This window comes from Calidris pugnax, unplaced genomic scaffold (assembly GCF_001431845.1).
Source record: "Calidris pugnax isolate Ruff unplaced genomic scaffold, ASM143184v1 scaffold103, whole genome shotgun sequence".
NCBI lineage: Eukaryota > Metazoa > Chordata > Aves > Charadriiformes > Scolopacidae > Calidris > Calidris pugnax.
This window is the reverse complement of record NW_015090990.1, coordinates 17,845,342-17,871,100: the sequence shown is the minus strand read 5'-3', so window position 1 is coordinate 17,871,100 and position 25,759 is coordinate 17,845,342. Positions and strand designations below refer to the sequence as shown.

The 25,759-nt window shown below is 36.3% G+C and overlaps 1 protein-coding gene across 4 annotated transcripts in view; it reads left to right on the top strand.

Annotated features, from left to right (window-relative positions):
• The window catches only part of SLC39A10 (solute carrier family 39 (zinc transporter), member 10), an 84,996-nt gene that overhangs the window by 47,429 nt on the left and 11,808 nt on the right, over nucleotides 1–25,759 (top strand). For 2 of the 4 annotated variants that reach the window (XM_014954368.1, XM_014954367.1), the window contains exons 2-5: nucleotides 16,444–17,487; nucleotides 18,521–18,722; nucleotides 24,344–24,513; nucleotides 25,476–25,694. In XM_014954368.1, coding sequence (XP_014809854.1) covers nucleotides 16,453–17,487; nucleotides 18,521–18,722; nucleotides 24,344–24,513; nucleotides 25,476–25,694 — 1,626 coding nt within the window. In that variant the 5' untranslated portion in view covers nucleotides 16,444–16,452. Of the gene's footprint in view, nucleotides 1–16,443; nucleotides 17,488–18,520; nucleotides 18,723–24,343; nucleotides 24,514–25,475; nucleotides 25,695–25,759 lie in introns of those variants that run through there. The other 2 variants (XM_014954370.1, XM_014954369.1) reach the window with 2 other exon arrangements.

The window sequence follows — 25,759 nt, the reverse complement described above, 5'->3', positions numbered from 1 at the left end:
GCGGCACGGCCGCTGCGGCGGGCCGGGCTCCGTGCCCTGGCGGCACCGGCCCGCTCCTCGGTGTCCGCTCTGTCGTGTCCCTCTCGACCCCTCGCTGCCTTTGGGGAGCGCGCCCTCCCCACGGAGGCCTTTCTGCGCGGCCACGTGGAGGCCCCGAGTGCGGGCGGAAGGTGGTGTCCCTTCCCGCTTGGCAACGGGGTGCTGCCGCTTGGCAACGGGGTGCTGCTGCGGAGACGGAGCCGCGTTCAGCGGGTGTGCGGGACGGGGGAGGGACCTTCCATGGTGTGTGTGTGTGAAGGAGACTCGGTAGTAGTCGCTAGATTTGTTTGGGGGCGATAATAATGATCGTGGATGATGATGAGCAAGCCACGCGATTAAATCTTGCATGGCTTGGAGTTCCTAGTCGTTAGAAATTGCGTTCGGGCTGTAACCTGTACATAACCTCAGACAAAGGTAAGAGAGGGTCACAGCACACTGTGCGCAGAAATCATGAATGAAAAGAATTGATTTACTGTTCTAAACTATTTCTACTGCTTGTGCTGCATCCTCTGGAAACGTACACTTAACGTTGAAACTTTGGAATAAAATTGCCCTTTAAATCTTTACTTACCTTTGTCTTTTTTGGGGTGTCTTCTGTTAAACTTGTTCATACTCTTAAACCTAGCTAGCTCTTAAACCTTTGACTCTGAGTAACAGTTGCCCGAGTTAGAAATAATTCTGGTTTCTAGCACTCTAAATACCGTATGTCTTTAAGTAGCAATCGCATTTAGTAAGGTGGGATGTCGTACCACAATACTGAGGGAACCTGTCTCATGTGAAGCCTGGTGCAGGACTGAGAAATGCACACTAGAAGGCCTGGTTAGTTTTCAGAAATACGGAAGCAGTTGTCATCTAGCTAACAAGTAATTCGTGGGGTTTTCCAAAGGGTATGTTCTAGTGTCCCTTTAGGGTAGTAGCAACTGATAAAATCACATAAAAACAAAAAAACTACTACACAACAGGTGTCCTGCTTGGTTTCAAAAATTCTATTTTAACAGTGACATCAAATTGTCTTTCTCCTAAGTCTGGTTTCCATTACGTGTGTAGGGGTGTAGGTATTCTGTGTGGACTGGTGAAGCATCCTACTAAACTCCAACCGAAGAATGAGAGTTGATAATGGTTACTTCTGCTCAAGTATGATAATGTAAGAAAATAATATGAAAAAGTGATGTGGTTCCCAAGACTGCTGAGAGCAGTGTGACTACAGATGTTCCCAACTAGCTTTTCGTTCTAAATCAACTGTTAAAATTGAATTGGTGGTATTCTCCTGCAGCGCTTCTTTTCAACTGCTTTCAACACCTACATACTTTTGAGGAAAAAAGTATGCAGCCATGCAATCTATTTCCAAAAGATAATAGGGCCTGTTTATAGGCTGTGAATTAATTGTGTGTATTTTATGAGATTAATGGTGGCGGTTCCATATGGGAATGTGCCTTAGTGGAAGGATCATAAACAACTGCCTATCTGGAGTAGGCAATATGAAAAAATTTCCAAAACAATGAGGTTTGTTTTGATTACTATTCCTTGCTTTCATGTAGGTCTCTGTACTTTCCAGGTTGGCTTAAATAGAAACTAGATACTAAGTTTGGAGCATGTATCCAAACAGCCATAAAATGTGCAATTACAGAAAAGTTCGTGGTTTAAAATGGCACAAATATGCTCTCAGGTTTAGCTGTCTTAACATTTGTTTCTTCCACTAAAAAAAAACAACAACAAAGCAAACTAGTGAAATTGAATCATCAGGGTAATCCATGCATGTTCCAGAAAGCTTATTTTATGTGAAAAAGCACAGATCCTGGTGCTGACCTTCATCTACTACAATGCTTGGAAATGCTTCTTTTTAACTAGTCATCTTAAACGAAGATTTACATGACATTGTAATAATATCTATCTTCTGGTTTTGTATCATGAAAAGTCAGCAGGAGAGTATTGAGTTCATATGGCCTTGCATGTTAATAAACCATTCCTTTTAAATATTCAGTAGGAAACCTTGGTAAGATACATGCTTTCTGTGTAGTTTGATTTACACAAATAACATAAATGTATACACATGGAAAAATGAATATATCCACCCTGGCATAGATTTCCTTTGTGCTCTTCACTAAGGCATAATACATAAGTATCACTAATACATAAGTAATTTAGATACTCCCATAGATTTCCTTTGTGCTCTTCACTAAGGCAGTCAAGCAACCGTAATTTAGATACTCCTGTTCGTAACACATTTTCTGCAAAGCAATGGCTGGTTCGAGTAGGAAGAAACTTTAATTTGTGTCCAGGTCACATGGACTTCAGTCTTGGGTGTATGTAGACCCAAAGGAAGTGTGTTTGGACTTGTTTGCTTTGGCTGTCCAGTTCTAATGTTGTTTGTTTGTTTGTGATTGTGCCTATTGTAATGATTTTGTTATTCCTGTCTGTGTCATTGTTGTTACAGAAGTCAAAGTTTGTTTGAACATACGATGGGCACTTGATAAATCAGTGCTAAGATAAATCAGTCTGGATTTGGAAACAGTTACGTGTTTTCATCAGGTGGAGTTACTGAATTAAAATTACAGGAGCTACTTAAAAGCTAAGCTCCATGAAAGTTTTCCTGTAAGTTCCAATTCGGTCCTTAACTGTGGTGAAACTGAGTAGAAAGATTGTGGCATCTTTACAGACTATTCCACAGACTCAAGGACAGACGGGTGGAACTGCGTGTGTCAACAACGAAAACGATACCAGCGCAAGAAAGCCTCGTCCTGTTTTCTTCACAGTTTCACTATCAACTACCAGAACATTTGCTATTTCATAGCATGTTTTCAGAATTGTCAATCGTATCCTGTCTTTTTTCTTAATGCATTTAAAAATGACAGTAGAACTTTCAAGGAAGGAAAGCTTCTTTGCATTTCTGTTCTCCTAATGTGAAGAAAATCAGTGTAACTTCCTGGGGATTTTTTGTGAGAGCCCAACTTAATTTAGAGAGCAATTGTTTAAAACAATTTTATCATTTAAATTATTTATCTTTGGGTGTAGGCTACTGAAATTTCTGTAGATGAGAACTAGTAATTTTAGCTTGCTGATAAAGGCCTGAAGTAACACCTCATGCAGAAAGACCATTTTTAGCTCATTCTTAAATTGCAACTGAGATACTATTTGAAATATACTTAATAAAATCTGGTAATGAAACGTCTACCAATTAGGCAAAGCTAATAAAACCACATGGGTTTTTTAAGTTTCAAAAACTGATTGAAATGCTGGAAACCATGTCCTGCTTATGTTGTAATCTCCTAAAGGAAAGGAAGGTATGCGCTCTCCTAGGCTACCTATTCATAATATTTTATGTGCTGTTGTATCAGTGCCATTTCTCCAGTTTTTTTTGATGTAATAGAAATCTGAGGAGTAAAGAAGTTAAAAATAGTTGTTTGAAGTCACTTGTGGTTTGTTACCTCTTGTGGTAATTAAACAGATTTTAGTACTGAAAAAGCTGAAAGCCAACATGAAAGACTGGGAAGATGATGGTTTCCTGATGTCGGAAGAAAAGTTTATGAGAAGAAGGGATGTTGAAAATATTCGTAGGGTGTTAAACCCATGCTGGGGGACGTGGTTCATTACACTGGAAATGTTTTCATCTTCTAGGTGTCACATTGTGCTGCCTCATCATTTCTCTTTCCATTTTCTGACTTCTTTGTTGCTGCAGAGGAATGACTCAGCTGTTGTCTTTTCTCTCTCAGCTTTGGATGACCTAGGAGCTTCATTCCCATCTGGCTATCACCTTTTCTATAAATAGCTTGCTGCTTTCCAAAACAGTAGGGTGAGAGTGAAGAAAATCTGCTGGTTTTACTAGTGAAAAATTAAGACTGTTACTAAAACAGATGGACCTTTTACAGAATTTATAGTGCATTGTCTGTTGGAGCACCTGAATGTAGATATATTTGTCTGTTACCACTGCTCTCTGAACAACATGAACAGGGTAAAAAAATACTCCCAAACAGATCTTGAACATCAGCAAAATGAACTTAGCAAGCTATGGATCAGTTCGCTTGTGTTCATTAGAAATTTTTTACTCTCAAAATTAATAAAATTAATCTCTAGGTTTGTTGGGGGGGGGGTGGGTTTGTTTTTTCTTTTGGGTTTATGGTTTTGGGGGTTTTTTGTTTGTTTTGTTTTTTAAGAGCAGTCCAAAGAGAAATCACATTTTTACTTGCGAGGAATATATCTGTAGTCTTACGATGAAGTTTGCTATAGAAACCTCCCCCTCTTTCTCTTCTATGTTGACAATCACGTCATCTCAGTATCAAAGAAAGTATCAAGTATGTACAAAACGTGGAATATTAACTGGGGGGGGTTGAGCTCTTCTGAACTGTTAAGAGGTACAGAAAATTGTATTCTGTAAGCATTCGATTTAGCGATTAAGTGACAAAAAGACTGATTTTTGTAGTCATTGATATTAGGTAGCTAAATCGATCTAGACTTGAGATAAAGTCTGCATAATACTGGAAGTTAATGGATAACTATGATCATGTCTGAAACTCATTAATCAAATGAAGTCCTGTAAAAGTATTCCTGCGGTTAGTCTTTTTGTAAGATAAAACGCATATGTGAGATAAAAAGCTCTTCAGATTAAGAATGTACGAAGGAGGTTTTATACAAGATTGCAGGATTTGCATAGAATTCTAAGTATACTCTTCAACAGAGGCTTTGTGCAGCATTTCTACGTGTAGGTTATAAACACTTTAGAAATAGTTTCCAATCACAGCTCATAGTAAAGACCGCTGTAAAAACCCCCATGAATTCCAGATAGGTGCTGTCATACAGTTTATATATAAAGATAGATATCTCAGGATTACCTGACGTACCACATTTATAAGGTGATTTTTGTGCTTTTTTATTACAGCCGCATTTTTATAACTCCAGTGTGATGATTATTAATGGAAAAAAAACCCCTTTAATTCTGAAGGATAACTGTAAATGATAGTTGATCTACAGCTGGTGATTGGATATCTATAAATAGTTCTTCTTTTAACCAAGCTAATTGCTGACGGTAGCGTGCAGCCATGCTTTGGTTGCTGTGGCAAAGCAAAGCAAAAATACATGTAATATCCAAGGTAGTCTCCTTGAATAGGTGTTAATGTGATTCTTGATGTGGATTTTTTTTTTTTTAGTGATATTTATATCTTTGTTATTTGTATTTTAAGTGGGACTGAGTAGCACGGTATCCCAGGATGACTAGTTCTAAGGTTGTTCATGATAGCTGTACAAATGACATGGTTACTGAAAGTTGAACTTAACTCACTTTGCAAAATAAGTAATAATGCAACAACTGAGTTTTTCCTATAAGGAGGACTAGTGAGTGGGTATGTATCTAAGTCTTATTTTGCCACTGTAGGTGGTGCTTCATTCATGTCATATACAGAGCAGTCCAGAAGAGCTTATTTACTATAAAGTGAAATATGTTTGATGATTATATTACTTCTCAAGGTTCTATGTAATTTCTGTAATTCTTTCTTGTAAATAAAGACCTCTTTTCATCAGGGCTCCATTACATTGGTAAGTACTCTTGCTCCCTGAAATGCAAACCATATTATTTAGACTGTATTTATTGGCTAGTTCTGTTTGCAAAACATAGAAGCATTGTTATTTATTGCTGACCTGAATGTCTATAAAAGACAGTATTTCAGCCTAAAAGTACAATTCTTAATTATACTAGCTTACATGAAAACACAAGAAATATGCTACTTGGCTGCAGTCTAAATAATGTGGTAGCCTTGCATTGCTACGTTTTTATGCGAAAAATAAAATATTCCTATTTATTTGATGTCTGATATGATAAGTAAACAGGATAAACTTTCCGTGATTCCTGTTCTGAACTGCGTATTGAGGCAATTGCCTGGGAGAGGCATTGTATTATAAAACTGTTACTTGAATTGTCCAGTTGCTCTCGAGAGTTGTACTACATGTTCAGTAAATATACAGTAGTTACAGCAGGATGTATATACAAAATTTAGCTTTATTTTGTAATATGCTCATATCTCATTTTTTAATGCCTGTAATGTATTCTAGACTTTCATCTTGTTTGGATGTTATTGAAGAAAAACAGCCTAAATTGCCTCTCATGCTAAAACTTCTATTTTTACACCATCACTGTCTTTATATTTCAAGTAAGAGATTGAGTTTTGTAAAGTCTGTAGTTCAAATTTATGTGTCTACATCTTGCCAAGTAAGGTACGGAGTCCCATCAGAAGTTCATTTTTAGTGGCTCTGGGCAAAAATTCTTATAGCTGGCTTTTGCTAACTATATGTGTTCAATAGTAGGGAGATGGTTTTAATAAGACTGCAGCAACTATAGCAAATTATTATTACTCATTTCTGTTTCCTATGCGTCAAACTTTGTGGTTCAAATTAATTGCAGTAAACAGTTATGCTAGGTGATGTAAAAATACTTTCACTGTCTTTGAAGACCATACTTTGCTTTGTATCACCCGTAGAAACTCCTGGTTTGTCAGTGGTAAGTAGTTGCATTTTTCTACCACTATGGTACCTCTCCTAGTTCAATTGCAGTATAGTTTAAGCCAAGAACTCTTTAAAAATGTATGGTTTTAATATTCTAATGTGTTTTTTTGTTAATTGGGCTGTGGACAAATCAAAGTGGTGTTTTGGAATAAACATACTGTTGTTGAGTTCTTAAAACAGTAATATAATTGAAAAAGGCAAATTGTCACTTCTTTAGGGAAAATTTTGAGTGTTTCTACAAATAAATGCATTTACTGGAATTTTCTGTCTTCCTGCAGCTTAATTGTTAGTAACAATTTCAGAATGTGGATATGAAAGGCAAAGGATTAATTACATTTTATAAACAAAATAGTCTCAAGGTGGAACATTGAGAGTACATTGTTCTTCAAAGAAAATGAATGTATTTTAACTATGAAAAAGTATATTTTTTGCTGAATTTTTGCCTATGTCTTATCAAATATGTCATACAGTAGTTCCAAGCAGTGATTTAATGACAGTGAAATACTGAAATCATACCTCATGTGCTCTGCTGTTTTCTGTTCTGTACGTGGCATTATGATTTGCTTTGGTTCTGCTTTTCTTTACAGGAAGCACAGCTTGATCCTTGACATTTCTACCTCACAGTCCTATAATATACTTCTTAAACATTACATTTACATTATAAAAGTTAAAGCTGAGTACTAGAAAGCACATGTAGTTTAGTCAGAAATAGTGAACTTAGCTTCTCTGACAGAAAATATTTTTTGTATTTTTGCGTATTTGGTGTGCTTTGCTTTGAGAATACAGTTATGTTGGCCAAAGGTAAGATACGTAGTTCGCCTTGCCAAATTTCTAAAAAAAAGTATTTCAACCTTTAATGTTGAGGCATCGGTTTGTGAGATTTCCACCTATATTGAAAATTTCTCAGATCAGGGACTGTAGGTATAGCAGTAGTTAGATACGGCTTGAGTGCCAAATAGCCAACCTATTTATTGAAAAATTTTAACCTCTTAACCTGGCAATGAGGTGGCCTGCTAGGAGACAGCACGTTATTCTTGTTACTAGATATCATAAAAACGTAAATGACTGTGAAGGCAATCAGAGGATTCACAAGAAACTTGTGCATCTAGAAATAAGAAAAGTAAAGCTGCAGACTCTTAGCAGCACACATATGTTTAGGTATCTTCTGCTGTGTTTAGCTAAAATCAAAAGTCTGTCCTCAGGATTAAACTCTCATACTGTTTATGTTTAATGATATTTTAAACTGAGGTATTTTAGATGTTAAAAATAAAATATGTTTGGAGGTGTGGGTGGACTGTAACTGTCTTGACTCTTAACCAGTTCTCCCAGTACATTTTAATTTTGCTGATGTGTATCAGTTTGATAGATTTCTCTCAGTTTACCCTGGTGGTTTAAGACATCTTCTACCACAAGTTTGTTTTGTAGTCTGTTAATGAGTTAAACACGTAATTTGAAATACAGTAGTTTTAATTGGCTTGATGTTGTAGAACAGATGTGCAACCCTGATCACATAATGCGTTTACTTGAATATGATCACAGTCAGGTATTTTGTAATATGACAATGATGCAATCAGAAGACTCTGGAAGGGGCTGGTGTAGTGTCAATTACAGTAGCGAAAGGAGAGGGAAGGAGGGAGGACATTTTTATCAGAAAAAGTTGACTCCACTACCCATGGAATAGTGAAGCATTTGTTACAGAAACTCGTGTTTACATTCTGTGAATCTTAAATATTTTTGAGGTAGAACTTGTGAAATAATGGTCACAACCAACTATTGACCCTTTGATTGTAGAGGTGGAGTCCAGTCTTCATTTGGTTTCAGCTATCTTTTTCAGAGAAATTTGATAATTTCAGGAGTAGGCTGCTAAACCATTTCTGTTTGTCAAAAAGAGAAAAACTACGAATATTTTACACCACCCTTTGTGGAATGGACCTCTTGATTATCAGGACGGTCTTACTCATCCAAAATACTGTATTTGTTTTGAGGTACGCTTACTAATCATTTCTGTTAAAGGTTAGAGACAGCAAGTAGCTCCTTTTTTTTTTTTTTTTAAAAAAAAACAACAACAACTGTTTCTTGTACCATAATGTGACACTAGAAACAATTTTAAAATTTAATAGTGGAAAAATCACAAGAGGTTGGTTCACTCACTTATTAACTAAAATGTACAGGTTTCGGGCAATTGGGAGGATGTATCAAAGTAGTGGGTTCCTGATAAAATATGTTCTTTTGTTACAGAAATGTGTTATAGAAATTACATAGAGCTTGAGGACTAATAGAATCATGTAAAATGAGGAAGAGCCCAGTAGCAAGGGAAAACAATAATCAGTGAAGATGAAAGATGTCAATGATCCAAGGACTGACATAGGAAACTTCAGTGTCCTAGTGATCCCAATGAGAAGGATGGTGACCACAATAGTATTGAACCAAATCAGTAGTTAGTCCAGAAAATCCTTATAATTAAAATTATAATGAAAGGAAGAAGACATGGTGACGCTCAAGGAAAATTATAGGGGAGCATCCATATTTCAGGAGGGGTACGAGAAGAAGAATGTGCTGAATTATAGTCACTGTAAAAGCCAGAAACTAATATTAGATCAAATAAAATGCCACACAACATAGTCTAGGTTAAATAACTCTAATTGTAATGTAGTTTTAGAAAAAATGGTAATGCAGTCTCACTTCCCATGGTATCTGTCCTTGCTTGTCTGTGTTGCTATTAGAATGTACCTGCATTTGCAAGGTGGTGGACACAGCAAAGTATGTAATGGGGAATTTAAGATTTCAGTTTTAGCCCTTCAGTATTTTTAATTTGATTGGTTAGGAAGACAACTCTGCTTGTGTTTTAGATTAAGGCTCTAAGGATTCTGCTTCCTTTCCCCTTTTCTCTTTCTAATCTTGCTGTACGAGTAATATTGGGTATTAAATGCTACATTTTCATTGATTCGCCTCAAAGTTGTGTCGCTTCAAAGTGCTTTAATACCTTGTTAAGAAAGGTTAGTTGATGGTGACTGATTTTTGAAGGCAGTCTGTGTTTGAATCAGTTTGAATGGTTGCCTTGATCATCGCACAGACCTGTAATGGGTATCCATGTAGTCCTTTAACAATAATCTTGGCTAAAGTAAATGAGAGCTACAAAATGTTATGATTTCTGTTGAGCTCCTACTTGGAATGTGGTGGAAACGACACATTTTGGTTCAGCTGGGCATTTTCTTGTTGGATCTGCCTGTTGAAATATGCATGGCTATTTTATGTCACCCATCAGACTGGTTGTTATTTCTGAATCTGACAAGATGTCTTTTGTCTCCCACAATTATAGAACAAAGACAGCTTTGGGAGCCCACTAACTCAAGATGTGAGTGGTTCCAGTGATTACCTGTTGTCTCCCAAATTTCCTTTACACCCATAGAAAAAGAAGGTTGTGTTCTTGCCTAAGAAGTGGTTCTCTTGGTTTGTACACTGACAGAATGAATTTGCTAAGAAGGATTTGAATGGCGTCTTGACAGAGAGACTTGCAAAACTCTGTGATGATGGTTCATTAATTAAATCTCTTATTTAAAAATACAGATTTGAATCAATGGTATATGTTGTTAAGCAAAAAAAAATCTGCAACCTCTAAATTCTAGAAATAGACTTTGATAGTCATAATCCACCAGGTGCTAATTTGACGTAGCACATATAAAACAAATGTGCTTAGTTGCATTTTTCCATGGACTTTCATACTTGATAGCTTTTGTAATTTTTTTTTTTTTTAAGTGAAAGAAGTCATCAGCTTAAAAATAGACACGCATAATTCCTTTTTGGATTGTAGCTGTGATAAAGGGGGTTTTATTGTAATAGCATAGGAATTAAACACATATCAAAGATATGTCTTTAATACCTTTTAACCTACTGCAAGTGCTTTAACATAGCGCAAGGATAAAATAGGTATAGCGGTTTAAATTATAGGAGAAAAAAAACACTGCAATTGGTTTTAACACTTCATTGCAAAATTACTATATTCTGTGTTGAAGGGAAAGTTGAAGAAATTCTTCTCAAACAGATTTCAATAGGAAATTTGTCCCCTGCTGCTTTTTCAATATTCTTTGAGTACGTCTTGAGGTGGGCAGTTGTTTTATGTGTGCAATAGCCAAAATACTGTTAGGCTGCAGATCAGCCAGATCTATAAACCCAAAGCAAGGTTGCTCTTTTTTGTGTGGACTGTGGTGTTTGTGCAGCTGCAGGGTGAACCAGATAGGAAAAGTAATCTGTCTTGAAAATAATCTTTTTTTTTCTTTTTCTAGGCTATTTTTCTGCAGAATCTAGTTGTACAGCTGCACAGTGAACAGATCAGCAAACAAATGTGCTGATACACAAAAATGGTTTTGTGGGAATGGGAATGAATGAATGAAGCAGCGGGGGAGGGTAGGACCATTGCTTTAAGTGCTACACCATCTTCAAATGTTTGTTGAACTTCAGCCTTGATTTGAACAAAAACATTTGCTTATTTTCAGTAGAAGAATAAAGCATTAAAATGCAGGTGTAATGTGTTCATCTTTTCAAGTATTTCATTCTTACACTGGTATCTTAGTAGGACCTAATTGAATAGTAGAATATCGGCACAAAATCAGACCAGCTCTGTTATACATTTTCAGCATTCATAGATGTTTTATGGACTACATACAGTTTATATATGAAAGACTGAAAATTTATTCTTGGTAAGCAGAACTAACACTTCTAGAAATTCCAACTGTTTTGATGGGTTTATATTCTTTTGAGCTCTGAGAACTCTACAATTTCTTACAAATAACTGTCCTTTTGAAGAAGGCTGTGCAGGTTTTTTTTCTGTTCAAAATACAATAAATGTCCCTTTCTGGATAACTGAGCTAGTAGATTGCTGCTGTATTAGTTTAGGATCATTTTCTGGTACACTTGGGATTTGGCATTTCAGATATTTTTCACATTTTTAAGAAGTTTTCATGGTGTAAAGTTTTCAGTTATGCATAAATGCTTTCTGTACTATTTAAGTCTTATCTGGTATTAACTTAGCAAATATGGTTTGTATCAATTAGTTAATGGTCTGTGTTAATGGTCTGTTCTTAGCAAGTGCCCCTCCTACTGGGCTGTAGATTTTCAAATGAATGAGTTTTACTTAAGTCCACAAACCTGTTTCACTGAAATTGAAGAGGGAAGAAAATACAGGAGATGGGTGAGAACTAAAGTTAGACATTGTTAATTGTAACTTCTTAGATTTGTAATGTTTTCCTATTTGTATATATATGTCAGCTTAAGACTGGTAAAAAAAAAAAAAGATAATATTATTTAATTAAATGCTTTTATGGCTTTCTTAAAGTGTCTTTCAGTAACAGCAATATATTAATTTAACGTTTGTATTTTTTCCCAAATATTTATCTTAAAAACGTGCTAGATTTATAGGACTTTATATTCTGGCATTTATTAAATCTTGAAATTTAGGAAATAAAAAAAAAAAAAATTAGGTTCATTTGGATTTTCATAATCCAGCCTTTTTTTTGAACTGAATAGTAGTATGAAATATCGCACAGTTGCTCGAGTGGAAGTGGTGGGGGGGCTGCGGGCATATCTCCTAAGAAAGAATTTTAATTTTCAGGAATTGTAAGAAAAGCTGTGTATATATAGTCAATAGCTTTATTTCAAGAAATATTCATGTCATCTCTTTCAAGAAAAATGCCATTTCTTGTATATTACTCTGAGCAGTTCTTAATAGAAATGAATTATGTAAGTGCTTAACTTTTCAGTGCTGAACTGAGAAAAAACACCTTTTGTCTTTCTGAGTTCTCTCTTACCTTAGCTGAAGTGTGTTTTGGGGACTTTTGTCTGGTGTGAAACTTCTGGTTGCCCATGAAGGCACTTTAGTTGTTGCAATATTCAAGCTGAGTAACTACTTAGAGAAATCAAAGTATTTTTTGAAAATTCTTCTGTAGATAGAAAAAAAAGGGCAGAACATTCTTCAGAGAAAGCAGAGAAAGAAAGTTGAAGAAACAGAGAAACCAAAATAACTTTTGAAGAGCGTGGGAAGGGGAGAAATCCAGTGCATTTATGTTACAAATATTTCAGGTTATTAAAATTGTTGGGAAACAGACAGGAAAAAGGGTGGGGGGAAGAAAGTTGGGCACTTAAAATATTCTATTCAGCATTGTACACTAACAAAAACGCTGTAATGTGTGGGTTGCAAACACTAAAATGGTAGATGTGACTTTCAATTGAGTTTGAATTTTGTATGTTTTAAGTAAAGACCAACTATCAAACTAGTTTTTTAGTCTTGGTGAAGCAGTTGGTGATAAATAAACGTAAATGTCTCCCAAAATAATGTTCATATTCCAGGCTTTAAATGAAGTCTTCTCAAAAATAAAGTTCTATAAAAGAAGAACAGTTGAAATAGTAGGCACTGTGGAGAGGAGATCAAAAATAGTGTGCTAGGGTTATTACTATTTTAATTGAAAATAGTGAGACATCTAATTGATTTTGAAATTGGTCTGATAATGCTTGGCTCTTGTATTTCAGCTTTGAATCACGATCATAGGTTACGAACGATTTTAACCATTAGGGCATGGAGAAAAGGTACCATTCAAAGCTAAACACCACAATTAGGGATGCATGACTGAAGTTTCAAAGTAATGTATTAGTAGTATTGTATGAGACAGTCACATGAAAAAGATCATGAGGTTGTGAAAAGGATTATGATCATGCTTTAGTCATGATTTTCCTGGTAAAGATATTTTAGTCTGGATCATGCTTTGACTTTGCTTGTTCTGGTTATATTACCATTATGTAGCAAAGGGGGAGAAAAGGTGTTTTACCTACAAAAGTAGTATCATTTGAGTAACTGAATTTTACTTAAACTTGAGATGCTGCTTACAGTACTGAGACACTGAAGTTAAAAAGATCCTGAACAATTTGTGAGAGCATTGCAGTGTACTGCACGTGCTTACCTGCTGCTGCCGTCTTCTGTGCAAGCATATGTGAGTTTGTCTTTCTCCCAGGGCTTTCATTTGTCTTGCATGTACCTTAACTGCTTATTCCAGATCCTCAACCTGCTCTTCGCATTAAGTAACAGTCAACACTGTAAATCCTCAGTTGATGAAAATCTGCGTATTCCTGTAGAAATGTGGAGCTTTGTTGATCTGTCACCAGCCATACACCTGATCCAGTCCGTACCTTTACTTACTGCCAGAATATTTCTGCTTCCTGGGATGACGCAAGTCACAGAGCCCAGGTTCTCAGCCTGTGTGAGAAAGAGCGTATGTTCTTTATTTAAAGGTTGTGGAGTGAGTTTGCAGACAATCGTACAATCTGAAGGTTGACTCAGTCCAGTGACTCTTGGATAAAGATTTGCAAACTGTTTCTTTCTACTCCACCAGTAACAACTCTGTACTTTCCTGTTCCCTCAAAGGAGAACACAAGAAGCTTCTGGAAGGTGCTTCAAGATGCTTTTGATGTTTCTGTACTAATCCCAGTGATGTATTTGTAAGATCAGTAAGGATGCCTTAAATAGAGTCCATGAGTGAAAAAGACTGTATGAAAATAATATTTCAGTAAATTTGGGGGATGAATAAATCATCTACTACTTGATCTACTTGAAAAGGTTTGTCACAGCCCTTAAAACAGTAACTGGAATGTAGGTGATCGAACTGGAGACAAAATGTGGTCATTCCAGACTGATGACTGAACTGTTGTTTATAGAAGTAAAACAGTAGTATACAATGATTATACGCATTGACCTATCTGATGTCTCTGGAATCAGTTTTGATGTAGATGCCTCCATTTGACACATATTATTCTCATCTTAGATTTGTAATAGGGTCAGTATTGCACAAGAGAGTTCTGCAACTGTTTGAAGCTCCAGTGAAAAGTGAATTTTCATCCTAGAAGTTTAATAGGAAAAACTTTTTCCCTGATTTTCTGTGCTAATTTATTATTTGCTATATAAAGTCATTAACAGGTATCCCTTTCCTTTTTTCCTCTGATTCTTTTTCTCTGTCAACCTGTTGCAAATATAGGAGCTTCCAAGAGATTATTTTTTGGGGGGGTGCAATAACATGGTTGCAAGTCCTTAAGTGCAAAACATCAAGCGAATATTTTAGGAAATTAAAAAGGACTTTAGATGTTTGTGGTTTGCTGCAAAGCACTTTCCTGACTGATTTCATGAAGAACGTTTTATTTAGCAGCTGGGGTGGCCCTGAGAAAGACACCTAAATTTACCATTTCTTGTCTGAAAGTCAGTAGCATTTTAGGATATGTTGAGCAGGTCACTTGCATCATAGTGAATGTAGGGTCAGTGGCAGCTCTAGTCAAGGTGCACATAATGAACTAAAACTGCTTTCTGTGTAAAAAGAGGTGAAGGCATACTTGACCTGTTTTCCTGTTACTTTACATCCTTGCATTTGTTGCAATGTTTTGGTGGCATCCAAGTATAGAGAAAGCAGAGTGAATGGAGCTCTGTCCTTATCCTTTCTCTCAGCTCTCATTTCCTCCTTGGTCATATTCTAAATTGGAGTAGCTATGTGTCAAAGCCCTATCGTACTTGTTCTTTTGTCTATTTTAGTCAATTCTGTTCAGCTTTTTAAAACAGTCATTCAACTATCCAGATTGGCCAGGAAACTCTGTGCTTCTTTCTTTTTGTTGTCTACTTCTTTGCCAATAAGGAGGGGTTGATTATCTACTACATATATCTAGCAGAACTGCTTTAAGTGTTACACATTTTATTTGGCTTGGTACCAAACAGCACAAATGAAGTGTTGCTAGAAAACCCTGGCAGTGTTAAAGTGATTCTTTTTTTTTTTTAAAAAAAAACACATGTATTTCAGAGGTTATTCTCTACACAAAATAAGTCTCTAGAAAATAGAAGTCATAAAGTACAGTTCTTGGCTAATCTTTAGCTTTCTAGATTGATATGATTTTTACGTTAACTTGGAATTCTTTTTCTTAGAAGTTTCTTTTATAATAATTATTCCGGTATTATCTATATCTTGCTAGCAGATATAAGCAAAATAAAACTGTCATATTTTGTAAAATAGTGAATTATTTTCAACTCTGAATGCAAGATAGACTTCTGCTGTCCTCTTCATTGCCTGATGTTGAATAGTAGGTTTCTTACATTTAATACTAAATTGAAAATCACATTGTCTAGACAATATAACTTCTAAAAGTCAGTACTAACTACTTTGAGCTAGAATGTGTCAGCATTAACAGTATTTTTTGAGTTGCATAAACAGATGTTTTCCATATAACCTTATTTTTAAATTAAGGTCCACATAGATCTTTGCAATCAGTAAACTCATGTAAGTAAAATGTACTAAAAATGCAAACATTTAAGCAGTACATTGAAGTTGGTTAATGATAACTTGCTTTTATATCTAATGACTAATTACTAATCAAAATAGGGAATGGTGTGTGTTTAGCAGAGGTACTGTAGCAGCACATAAGAGAACAAATGATGTCTGGGTTTTCAACTGTATTATTTGCCTGTCATCCCCACAAATAAGAAAATAATGAGAATATTGTTTTTAAATAATTTTTATTCTTTTGTAATTTGTGTTTTAACAAGATTTTCAATATTATAGGTTATCATAAGCATAGGTGTCTCTGAAAATACACACAAAAAATGTTGTGTTATGACTGTAAATGCTGATATTTTTCTTGTAACTGCCTCTTGTAAGTACGGTATGTAAGACTGCATCTCTAAAATACACAGAGCCTATCTTACTGTTGCATTACAAAAGTACATTAATGCAGTTTTTGCAGTAAAAATACTGCAATTGTTATCTGTTAACGCCAATATCTGAAAAGGTTTGCGAGTCTTTCAGTTGGTACAAATAAGTACCAGACTGATACTCATGTAGTGCAAATGTTGAGATTACTCTTACACCTAAGTGCTTCCCCTTGTGTTTCTTGTAGGAGACAGAGATGAAGGTACACATGCACACAAAATTTTGCATCATTTGTTTGCTGACATTTGTCTTTCATCAGTGCAATCATTGCCATGAAGATGGACACGACCACAGTCCTAAGGAGGAAGGTGTACACTACCATAATGACTATCAGATTTCAACTATATCCTACTTGCAGAATGGAGGAACAGAATCTATGCCAAGTAAATTTTCAACGTTGGAAGCTGAAAATGAACAAAAATACTACATTGAAAAGATTTTTGATCGTTACGGGGAAAATGGAAGATTGTCTTTTTTTGGGCTGGAAAAACTGTTAATAAGCCTTGGTTTAGGAGAGGTAAAAGTAGTGACGATAAATCATAATGACATTGGCCATGATCACGTTTCTCACTTATATGCTTTAGAAGTACAGGAAGGAAAGCATTCTCACTCTCATAACCATCCTCACAGCCACTCAGATTCAGAAAACCAAACCATGATTGGTGTGGCTGCAAAGAGAAATCATAAATGTGACCATGAGAGAGAGACTGTAGTGGCATCAGTAAAAGATGATGGCAAACACATTCATGACCAGGGTCGCCATCACCGTCATCACCACCCTCGTCTACATCGTCATCACCATAATGGTACACATCATTCTCGTAATGATTCAGTTAGTCACAGTGAACATGGAGAACAGAACCATGAACCTTCAACAGAGACAAACACAACTCAGGATCAGCCAGAAAGGAAACAATGGAAACAAAAAAAGAAGCAAAAGAAGATCAGCGATACTTCAGGAAATGCTACACGGGATTATGCCCCAGATTGTGTTCACAGTCGTGTTCATAAATGCGATCATGTACATGATGCACCTCACTTGCATGTGCACCATCGTGAACACAGTAGTGATCGTTCTGCTAGTCACGGACGTCAAGATTCCGGTTTAGGTAGTGAGGATGGACACCACCATACCAGCAAGCGAGACGCACATCATAGTGTAAGAAAACATCCTATTTTTTCAACGCATACTCATAAGGGTCACAATGAAGATGAACGTGATCGTGAAGAGGTGAGTATGAAATGGAGAACCTTTAAGTTCACTTTTGCTGTTGTTACATAATAGTTGAAGGTGCATGCCCACAAATAACACAGCAGCACGTTTGCAACCATTGTGTAATACAAGTAGCAGAGTGAAAACGCCAAAAGTCACTGTAACAGTTTTGAATTTACTTTATGAGTTTTCATTTCTGTCTGCCCATCACATGTATTTTCTCAGAGATCTATCTCCTTGCCTATTTATCTGTATGAAGGAGATAAAGCTTTCTGAGATACTCGGCTTACAGACAGGGTTTTTTCCCTTTCCTTCATGAATAGTTCACACATGCACACCTTTTTTGGACTTCTTTCTGAATTAAAGATTATTAACATTTTTGGAAACTGCACAGAGACTCTTTGCTAAAAGAAACACCTGCATCTTTTCAACATGATTCTAATTTCTTTGTCCTTCTGTAGCACTGTGCTTGGTGTAAGCTCTTCCATTTCTCCCTTCAGCATCCATTATTTCTGCCAGGACCATAAGTATACTTTCTCTTCCCCTCACAGTTATCTACAGACGGAGGGCATTTTGATATCATGGTTTTAAACTAGAAGTCAGGATAGGAAAGGAAGGAGTGAGTGCCAAATTTGAAGTTTTAAACTGAACCAAAAAGTGAAACTCCAAACACAGAGGGTTTGTAGGTGAAGAGAAGTGTTAGAAAACCTATTTTGGATTTAGGTTCTTCCACTCCTTTCCTGTTGCTCTTTCTTCATTGCTTGTACTGTGTAATGGTAAAGAACTTGGAAACTCATTTTCATTGACATTTATCAAAAATTATATAGGTGTTTGGAGACTGAGTTTATAGTGCAGATATTTTTACTGTTTCTTTCCCCTCAAAAACCCCTTAGATGAGCTTAGACATGTTTTAGCACTGGTGGAATGTTGTGGGCCAGAGTTTCCACTTTCTGTTTTTGTTCTTAAATCATATGCTAAATTTTCCATAACTGTAGTTTTTTAATGAAATAGTTGCTTTCATCTTTAATTTGTTTGTACAATTTGCTTGCAGTGCTTAAATGTTACCCAGCTGCTACGGTACTATGGTCTGGAAACCAGCTCTCCAATATCTCCTGAACTGTTCATATATATGTGTCCTGCTTTGCTATACCAGATTGAGAGAAGGCTTTGTATTGTACATTATGATGAGCTTGAAGATTTTATGAAAAGTAAAAATGCATCAATTGAGAATAAGGATAAAACAGGTGCATCAGGTAGGTGTGTAACATCTAAAGCTTTCAAAATTATTTTGCATTGTAAATAGTAACTTCAAAGTTTGAAATGTCATACAACTTAGCATTGACTGTAAAGGAATAGTTGAAATTTAACGTATTTACTAGAAGAAATTTGAGACAACATGCTCCTTTAAGTCAGGAGACACAGCATCCTGTTTGGTGGTATAATAGCTTCTCCTAAGTAACCATGGTTCAGGGAGGCACACTTTTCTTTTTTGTACATTTTTATCCTTTTTCATTATTTTCACTTTTATTTCATGATTGCTTATTTTTATTTCTTTTTTTTGTTTTCTGTCTTTGAGGCCTAATGTCCCATCATTGGGCCTGTGGCCCAGGCATTTTGACCTGGATTCTTCCCACATATCTTTAGATCTTGGACTCTGTTGTTTTAGGAACATAGGGAAGGTACAGAATCTTTGGAGACAGAAGGACCTCTAAGCATGAGCAGTACACCCACAGTTTGTTTTATTTCCATCATTTAAAATATGTTATGTCTCTTAAGTGTGACTGAGACCCTCCATATGTCGATCTCAAAGCTGGAAAGTTGCAGTGTTACTTTGGCACAAATTTTCTTAATAAATTTGACCTGGATATACTCATTCAGGTATAGAGAACAGCACCTTCATCACAGTTAGTTCACTGGAAAATATGATTTCAGGTGCTACTGGTTTTATATTCTAACAGTAGTGCAAATTTGTAGAATTGACATCCAGAATTGGTTGTGAACTTAAGAAATATGAAGACTTAAGCAAGTTACAAGAGCATCTAGATTGTAATTTCTGACAACAGTTCGCTTTTCTGACTTCCAATGCCAACTACTCTATACTACTCCTTAGCATATGAGAAGTATTAAATCAAAATCCTCTGTTGGCAGTTGTGTGTGCGTGTGTGTGCCTTGAGTAAAAATCAGTAGATCTTTCTTCTTCCTACCATAGTTCTAAGCTAAAAATGTTTTTATTGTTGTTAAAGCAGTAAAAGGGCAGCATCCATTGTTGTGATATTATAGAATCATAAAAGGGTTTAGGTTGGAAAGGACCTTAAAGATCACTGAATTCTAAGCCCCATCCAGCCTGGCCTTGAACACCTCCAGGGATGGGGAATCCACAATTTCTTTGGGCAACCACTGTCTCACCACCTTCATGGTGAAAAATTTCTTCCTAATATCTAGTCTAAGTCTACCCTCTTCCACTTGGAAGCCATTACCTCTGATCCTAACTGAGTATATTTTTAAAATATGTTTACTATTGATATATTTCATAAATTATAATGGAACTATAACATGAGTTTGGCTTATGGTTTATATGAGCCCAATATACAGACAGATGTTTGGCTGTGGTGAAATATGAAAAATCTAAAAAATCTGGGGTACAATGTCTGTGTTTTGAAAATAAAAATATTGGTAATTGTGAATATTGATTTAGCACATAGGTCCTTGTTAGCATCATTAGAAATAAAGCTTGAAGTAACTACATTCTCATAGATGTTAATAACTTGGAAAGAATGCATTGCTGGTATTTTTTTTTAACAATGCTGGAGTCATTAAAGTAATTAACTTGTTACACATAAATCTCCTGTAGTGACACAGCTACTGTCTTGTTAACTGTTCAAAGATTGCTGTAAACCAAATATACTGTGTGGTTTATATGGCAGCAAATTTTTGTGGGGTAGTCTCATTGTAGTAAGAGTTGACCCCTGCTTTATTACCAAGAGGATTTGTAGAATAGCCCTGAGCATTTTCTGCCGATTAAAACGTCGAAGCCGTGTACAAAACTGTCATGCACATGCTTTGAACCAGTTTAATTAGAAAGTTTCTACAGATCAGTGCTTCTATTTAAAAATAGTGCATTTTATTTCCCTGTAATGAGTAAGGGAGTTGATGAATAACTCAGCTTGAAGACCTTAAACATTTTAAGAGACTTAATTTTCAAAATTAGTGAACCTTATTGTGAACATTTAACATGTTTTATGGCATCTGATATCTTGAGTGTAAATGACACATTTTCCAGCTAATTGTAAAAAATTGGTTTCTAACTTTAAAAACTTAAAAAACAACTTAAAAAAGAAAAACTTAAGTTTTTTTAACTTAATCAGTAAGTAAGGTTTCCATTAGTTCTGATAGTGCGGTTTTCTAAAGCAAAGTAATTTAATTAAATCATGACCAAAACCTTATGAAGCCATATTGGGTTTTCTTCCTGTAATTTACAGATAGTTCTGTATCATCTTCTAATAGAGGATTTTCAAGGGCTTATACACACAATTGAGCTTTCACAGTGTACCTGTGGGAAGAGGTGGCATTGTTACCGTTGAGGGCTCCTGAACAACTTAACTTGAAAGGAAGGGTACACCAACTATCAATCAAACTAACAGAAGTGATACAAGTAAACAGTGAGCAATTTTTCTGAAGATGGAGATCGGTTAGAGCTGGTGATTAGAAGTATTTCCCATCAGGTATATCCTGTAAATCTGCCTGTGTAGATGCCGATGTTGCCTGAGTTTACCATTCCCTGAACCTGGGGAGGCTTTGCTTCAGTGGAGCCTTTCTGTTGGCTTGTGTTCCTGTTAAAGCCTGCAGATAGCTAACTCTGCTCAGCCTTCCACGGAGTCTCCTTACTACCCTTTTAGTCTGTTTGAATTTACAGATAGCTTTCCAAATCCAGTGCAAACACTGTGTTTTGTTTGCTACCCACTGTTTGAACAGAGGTCCTTTACGGAAGAAATTGTTTGGTCGAGTCCCTTCTGGTTTTTTCTGCAGAAATATTTTATAAGCCAGTGCATAATAGCTTCACATCGTTGACTGAACTTCATAGAGTATTCCTAGGGGTGTTACACACCAAGTTCTTTTATAACTTAAGAGCTCTTGCAGTGTTCATAGTATTGCATATTAGTTCCACTTCAATAATATTTTAGTGTTTTGAACACTACAATTGAATGAAATCCTACATAAAAGTTTTGTGTCAGAATTTTGTCTTCCTTAAGTCTTCCGTAGTAGTCCTTTTTGTATGAGAGTTTGTACATGTATGTACAACTGTGGAGTCGGGCACAGCTTTTGTATATATTTTTTATCCTTGGCTTGGCAGCAACGTTTTGCCGATAATTTTGGTTCCATACCATTTTTTAAAAGTTTAAACAGAGACAGAAGCTGACGACCAAGATCTGAGAGATGCACAGATTCCGAATTCTAATTCTCATGTGCCTCATCTTAATCACGGTGCCATGTTTAGATGCTGTATCAATCATAAGAGTATGTGAGCCCTTCAGAGATGTGTTTGCCAAATCTATGCTATGATATATGAAACTTAAGCCAGTTTGCATAATCTCCTTTCCATTTTTCTCCATGTAAGGCTGTTGGTCTTTTAACCTGGCACTTGATGTAATAATGTCAGTGTCCAGATTGGAGATACAATGTCCTGCCAAACGGCTGTGTAATTTTTATTTGGGCCACTTGTGCATGCATGCATGAGTCAGCATTGGGTTACAAGTCCATGTATGCTGTTTCTTTGGGCAGAGCCTGTTAATCCAGAGTACATGACTGAAGTGCTCTGGGGATGAATCAAGGCTGTGTAGTGGCAGTATTTTGGTCGGCAGGGTTCTGCTTCCATTCTAGACCTACTTTTGTATTCCCATTTTCCAACCTCTGCTTTTTAGTTTCTCATCTGATGGCAGTCTCTGCCTTTTCACCAACTCTGCTTTCCCCTTGGTATCAATAAGTGTACACTGCATACTTGCTAAAGCCTTTTCCAGTCAGTTTCTCCTGGTGTATGTGCTCTTGTACCCTTTGCATTTGAATTGAATTGTTTCCTCAAAAACTCATTGAGCAGCTACAACATATTAATTCCTCCTCTCTTCCCCTCTGCTCCCCAGCCCTGCCATTTCCCAGGGTGTTTTCCCCTACTTGATCAAAACTTGATCAATAATGAGTGGACCTTCATAGATGTAAGGAAGCCAGATTGTGCACCAAAGTATGGAGATGCTAATGATTTTAAATCAGGAGTTGTTAACTTTCATTAAACTTGGGAAACTGTGTAGACATTTTTGATTATAAATGAAGCTAGGAAAAAACCTGAAGTATTTAAGCTAAAATTTAAAATAAATGAAGAAAAAAGAAGTTCAGATTGAGGAAATCATTGTCGTGAAAGATCTCAGTGCAAACAGTTAATGTTTGTAAAATAGGAGCCCCCACTATTCCCATGTTTGGGACTGTGAACCTTTTGAACGGTACTGTTGGAATTAAGCAGTTTTTACTAAGCGTTCTTTGAAGTTTCTGTGATGGGAAGAAACAAGAGAAGTGATAGAGAAGCAAGGGGAGGAAAAAAAGAGTCATGTGTGGTTGCTTACAGGATCTGTTTCTTGTGTAATTCCTCCTTTTCACATCTTCCCTAATTAACAGGCTTATATTGAGTGTACCATATTCCATTATCACTCTTTCTTTGAATGACAGTAGACGATCTCAGAAAAAATATTGTCTTGGTGGTTTCAGCTGGGATAGAGTAAATTTTCTTTCTAGTGGCTACTGTGTTTTGGATTTGGTATGAAAGGAATGTCAATAACACATACTGTTTTAATTGTTGCCAGCTGATGTTTATATTATTCAAGGACTTTTTCAGCTCCCATAGAAGCTGAGAGGGAGCACAGACATAATAAGCTGGCCAGGGGAATATTCTGCATCGTAGATGTCATGCTCAGAATATAAATGGGGTTGGCGCAGGGAGGGAAAACTCTGACCTGTGCTCAGGACAGGCTGGGCAACCAACTCTCCAGGTGGTCAGAGTGATGTTTGGTGTATTACTTCATCTTGTATATTCCTTTACCATTATTATTATCATTATTGTTATTTTCCTTTTCTGTTATTGTTCTATTAAACTGTATATCAACCCATGAGGTTGGTTTTTTCCCTTTCCCCTCCATTCTTTCTCTCTTCTCCCTCTTTGGTGGGGAGAATTGAGCGTGGTCCTATCTGCTGGCTGGGGTCAAACCATGACAAACATATACTGCTTTTTGTTGGTAGCAAGTTACTTGCAGCTCTTCAAGCTCTTATTTTAGCATTTGATTTTAACGTTCTTCTGTCAAAGGTTGAGTCTTACTTATTTCTCATAAATGAAAACATATGTTTCAAAGCACCAGCTGAAGAGAATGATGCCTAGCTGAACATGTTACTCCTAGCAAAGAGGAAGAAATATGGATTCCAGTTAAATTTTGCATCAGAATTGTTTTAAAAACAAAATAGTGCTTGTAAAGCCCTAGTAAGTTAAGTAGCAAAGATATTTTTGTTCCAGCATGAAATCTCTTGCTTTTTGTGTTTCATTAAGGGCTACAGAGCTAAGCCTGGAATTTACAATCAGGAAGAATTGCTGGGTCTCTTTTTAGCTGATTGTCTTTGATGTCTTTCACTATGTTGTACTGTACCTTGAATAAGCCTGTGTATTTTATGCTGTGAACTTCAGTACCTTCTTCATATTTTTCAGCACCTTTTGAATGAACAATCACACAACTTAGGCTAAAGGAAAGTCACCTTCTTAAGAGATAGTTGAAAATCATTAATCGGTCTTAAAAGTTTTACAAGTGTTGTTCTGACAACCTTTCTGTATTCATTTCTTCCACAGCCTGGTTTTGTGGTATCATCTCTATCACCGTCATTAGCCTGCTTTCCTTGCTAGGTGTGATCTTGATTCCCATCATTAACCAATGGTGCTTCAAATTTCTTCTAACTTTCTTGGTAGCTCTGGCTGTAGGAACAATGAGTGGAGATGCACTGCTCCATCTGTTGCCACATGTAAGTATTGCTTCCTTAGCTTTTATTCATAATTGTAACTCTATATAGAATTTTCAAAGAATAAATGCTCACTGATGCAGATGTAGATTGACCTGACAATGAGGGACATCCTGAAACAGTGCTCACAGTTGTGTATTCATAGTTTTAACTTCTGTCATGGTATTTCAAAACGCTTAATGAGACTAACAAGAGTGTTTTAGCAATTTGCCTATTGATACTTGTGTATCAGTACCACCTAAAAGTACATCAGGGGAACTAACCTTCCTGGTTACTAGCTTTTGGGTAGAAGGTAACCTCTGACTTACTGAATCAAGAAAACATCCAAGTTCCTGGAAAGGTAAGCAGTTTTTAATTTGTGATGATATACTGTAATTCTTAGAAGGGAAGTGTTTTCTAAGATTTGGTTACCTTAAATTTTTTAGCAAAAAGACTAAAGTTTACATGAGGTTTTTTTTGTGTAAATGTTAATACAAACTTTTTATCATGTATTCTCTTTGAAAGTTTATATTTCAGATCAGAATTAAGGCTGCAATTGACTGTAATAGTTAAAAAAAATCATGAGGTTTGTTTGCTAATGGGAGTATAGGAACGGTAATTCCTTGTGACATTTCTGAGTGTTAGTCTCATTATCTTTAGCATTGTGACAGTCTCATTATCTTCAGCATTGTGACAGAAAAAAGCTGAAGCTAGATTATCTCCCACTCCCGCCCTAAAATTTTCCCAGAGGAATCTTTTTTTATTGATTAGGGTAATGAATAGTCTAATGAAAAATTCCTAGGGTAAAATGTGTTTGTATTAAAAAAAAACCACAACAAAAAAAACCACAAAATCAACACAACTTTTAAAGTCTATTTGTGCTACTTTTCTGGCATGGTTACATATTTTGTCATCTAAACTCGGAGATATTTCAGGCTCCTGATTGCACCAGGTCATGCTGTGTTATTGTTTTTTCCTCCTAATAGTCACATGGAGGCCACGACCACAGTCACCACCATGGCCAAGGTCATGTTCATGAACACAAGCGGTCCCATCGACATGCCCATGGACATGGAGTGCAGGCTGAAGGCTTCCTAGAAGAAAATGATCCAGTGCTGAAAGGTCTTGTGGCACTTGGAGGCATTTATGTTTTGTTCATCATTGAACATTGTATAAGAATGTACAAGCATTACAATAAACAAAAGGTAGGCACTGAAATGGCACACTATTTTGAAATATGAATTACCTGAAGTTATCTTCCAAGCGTTGA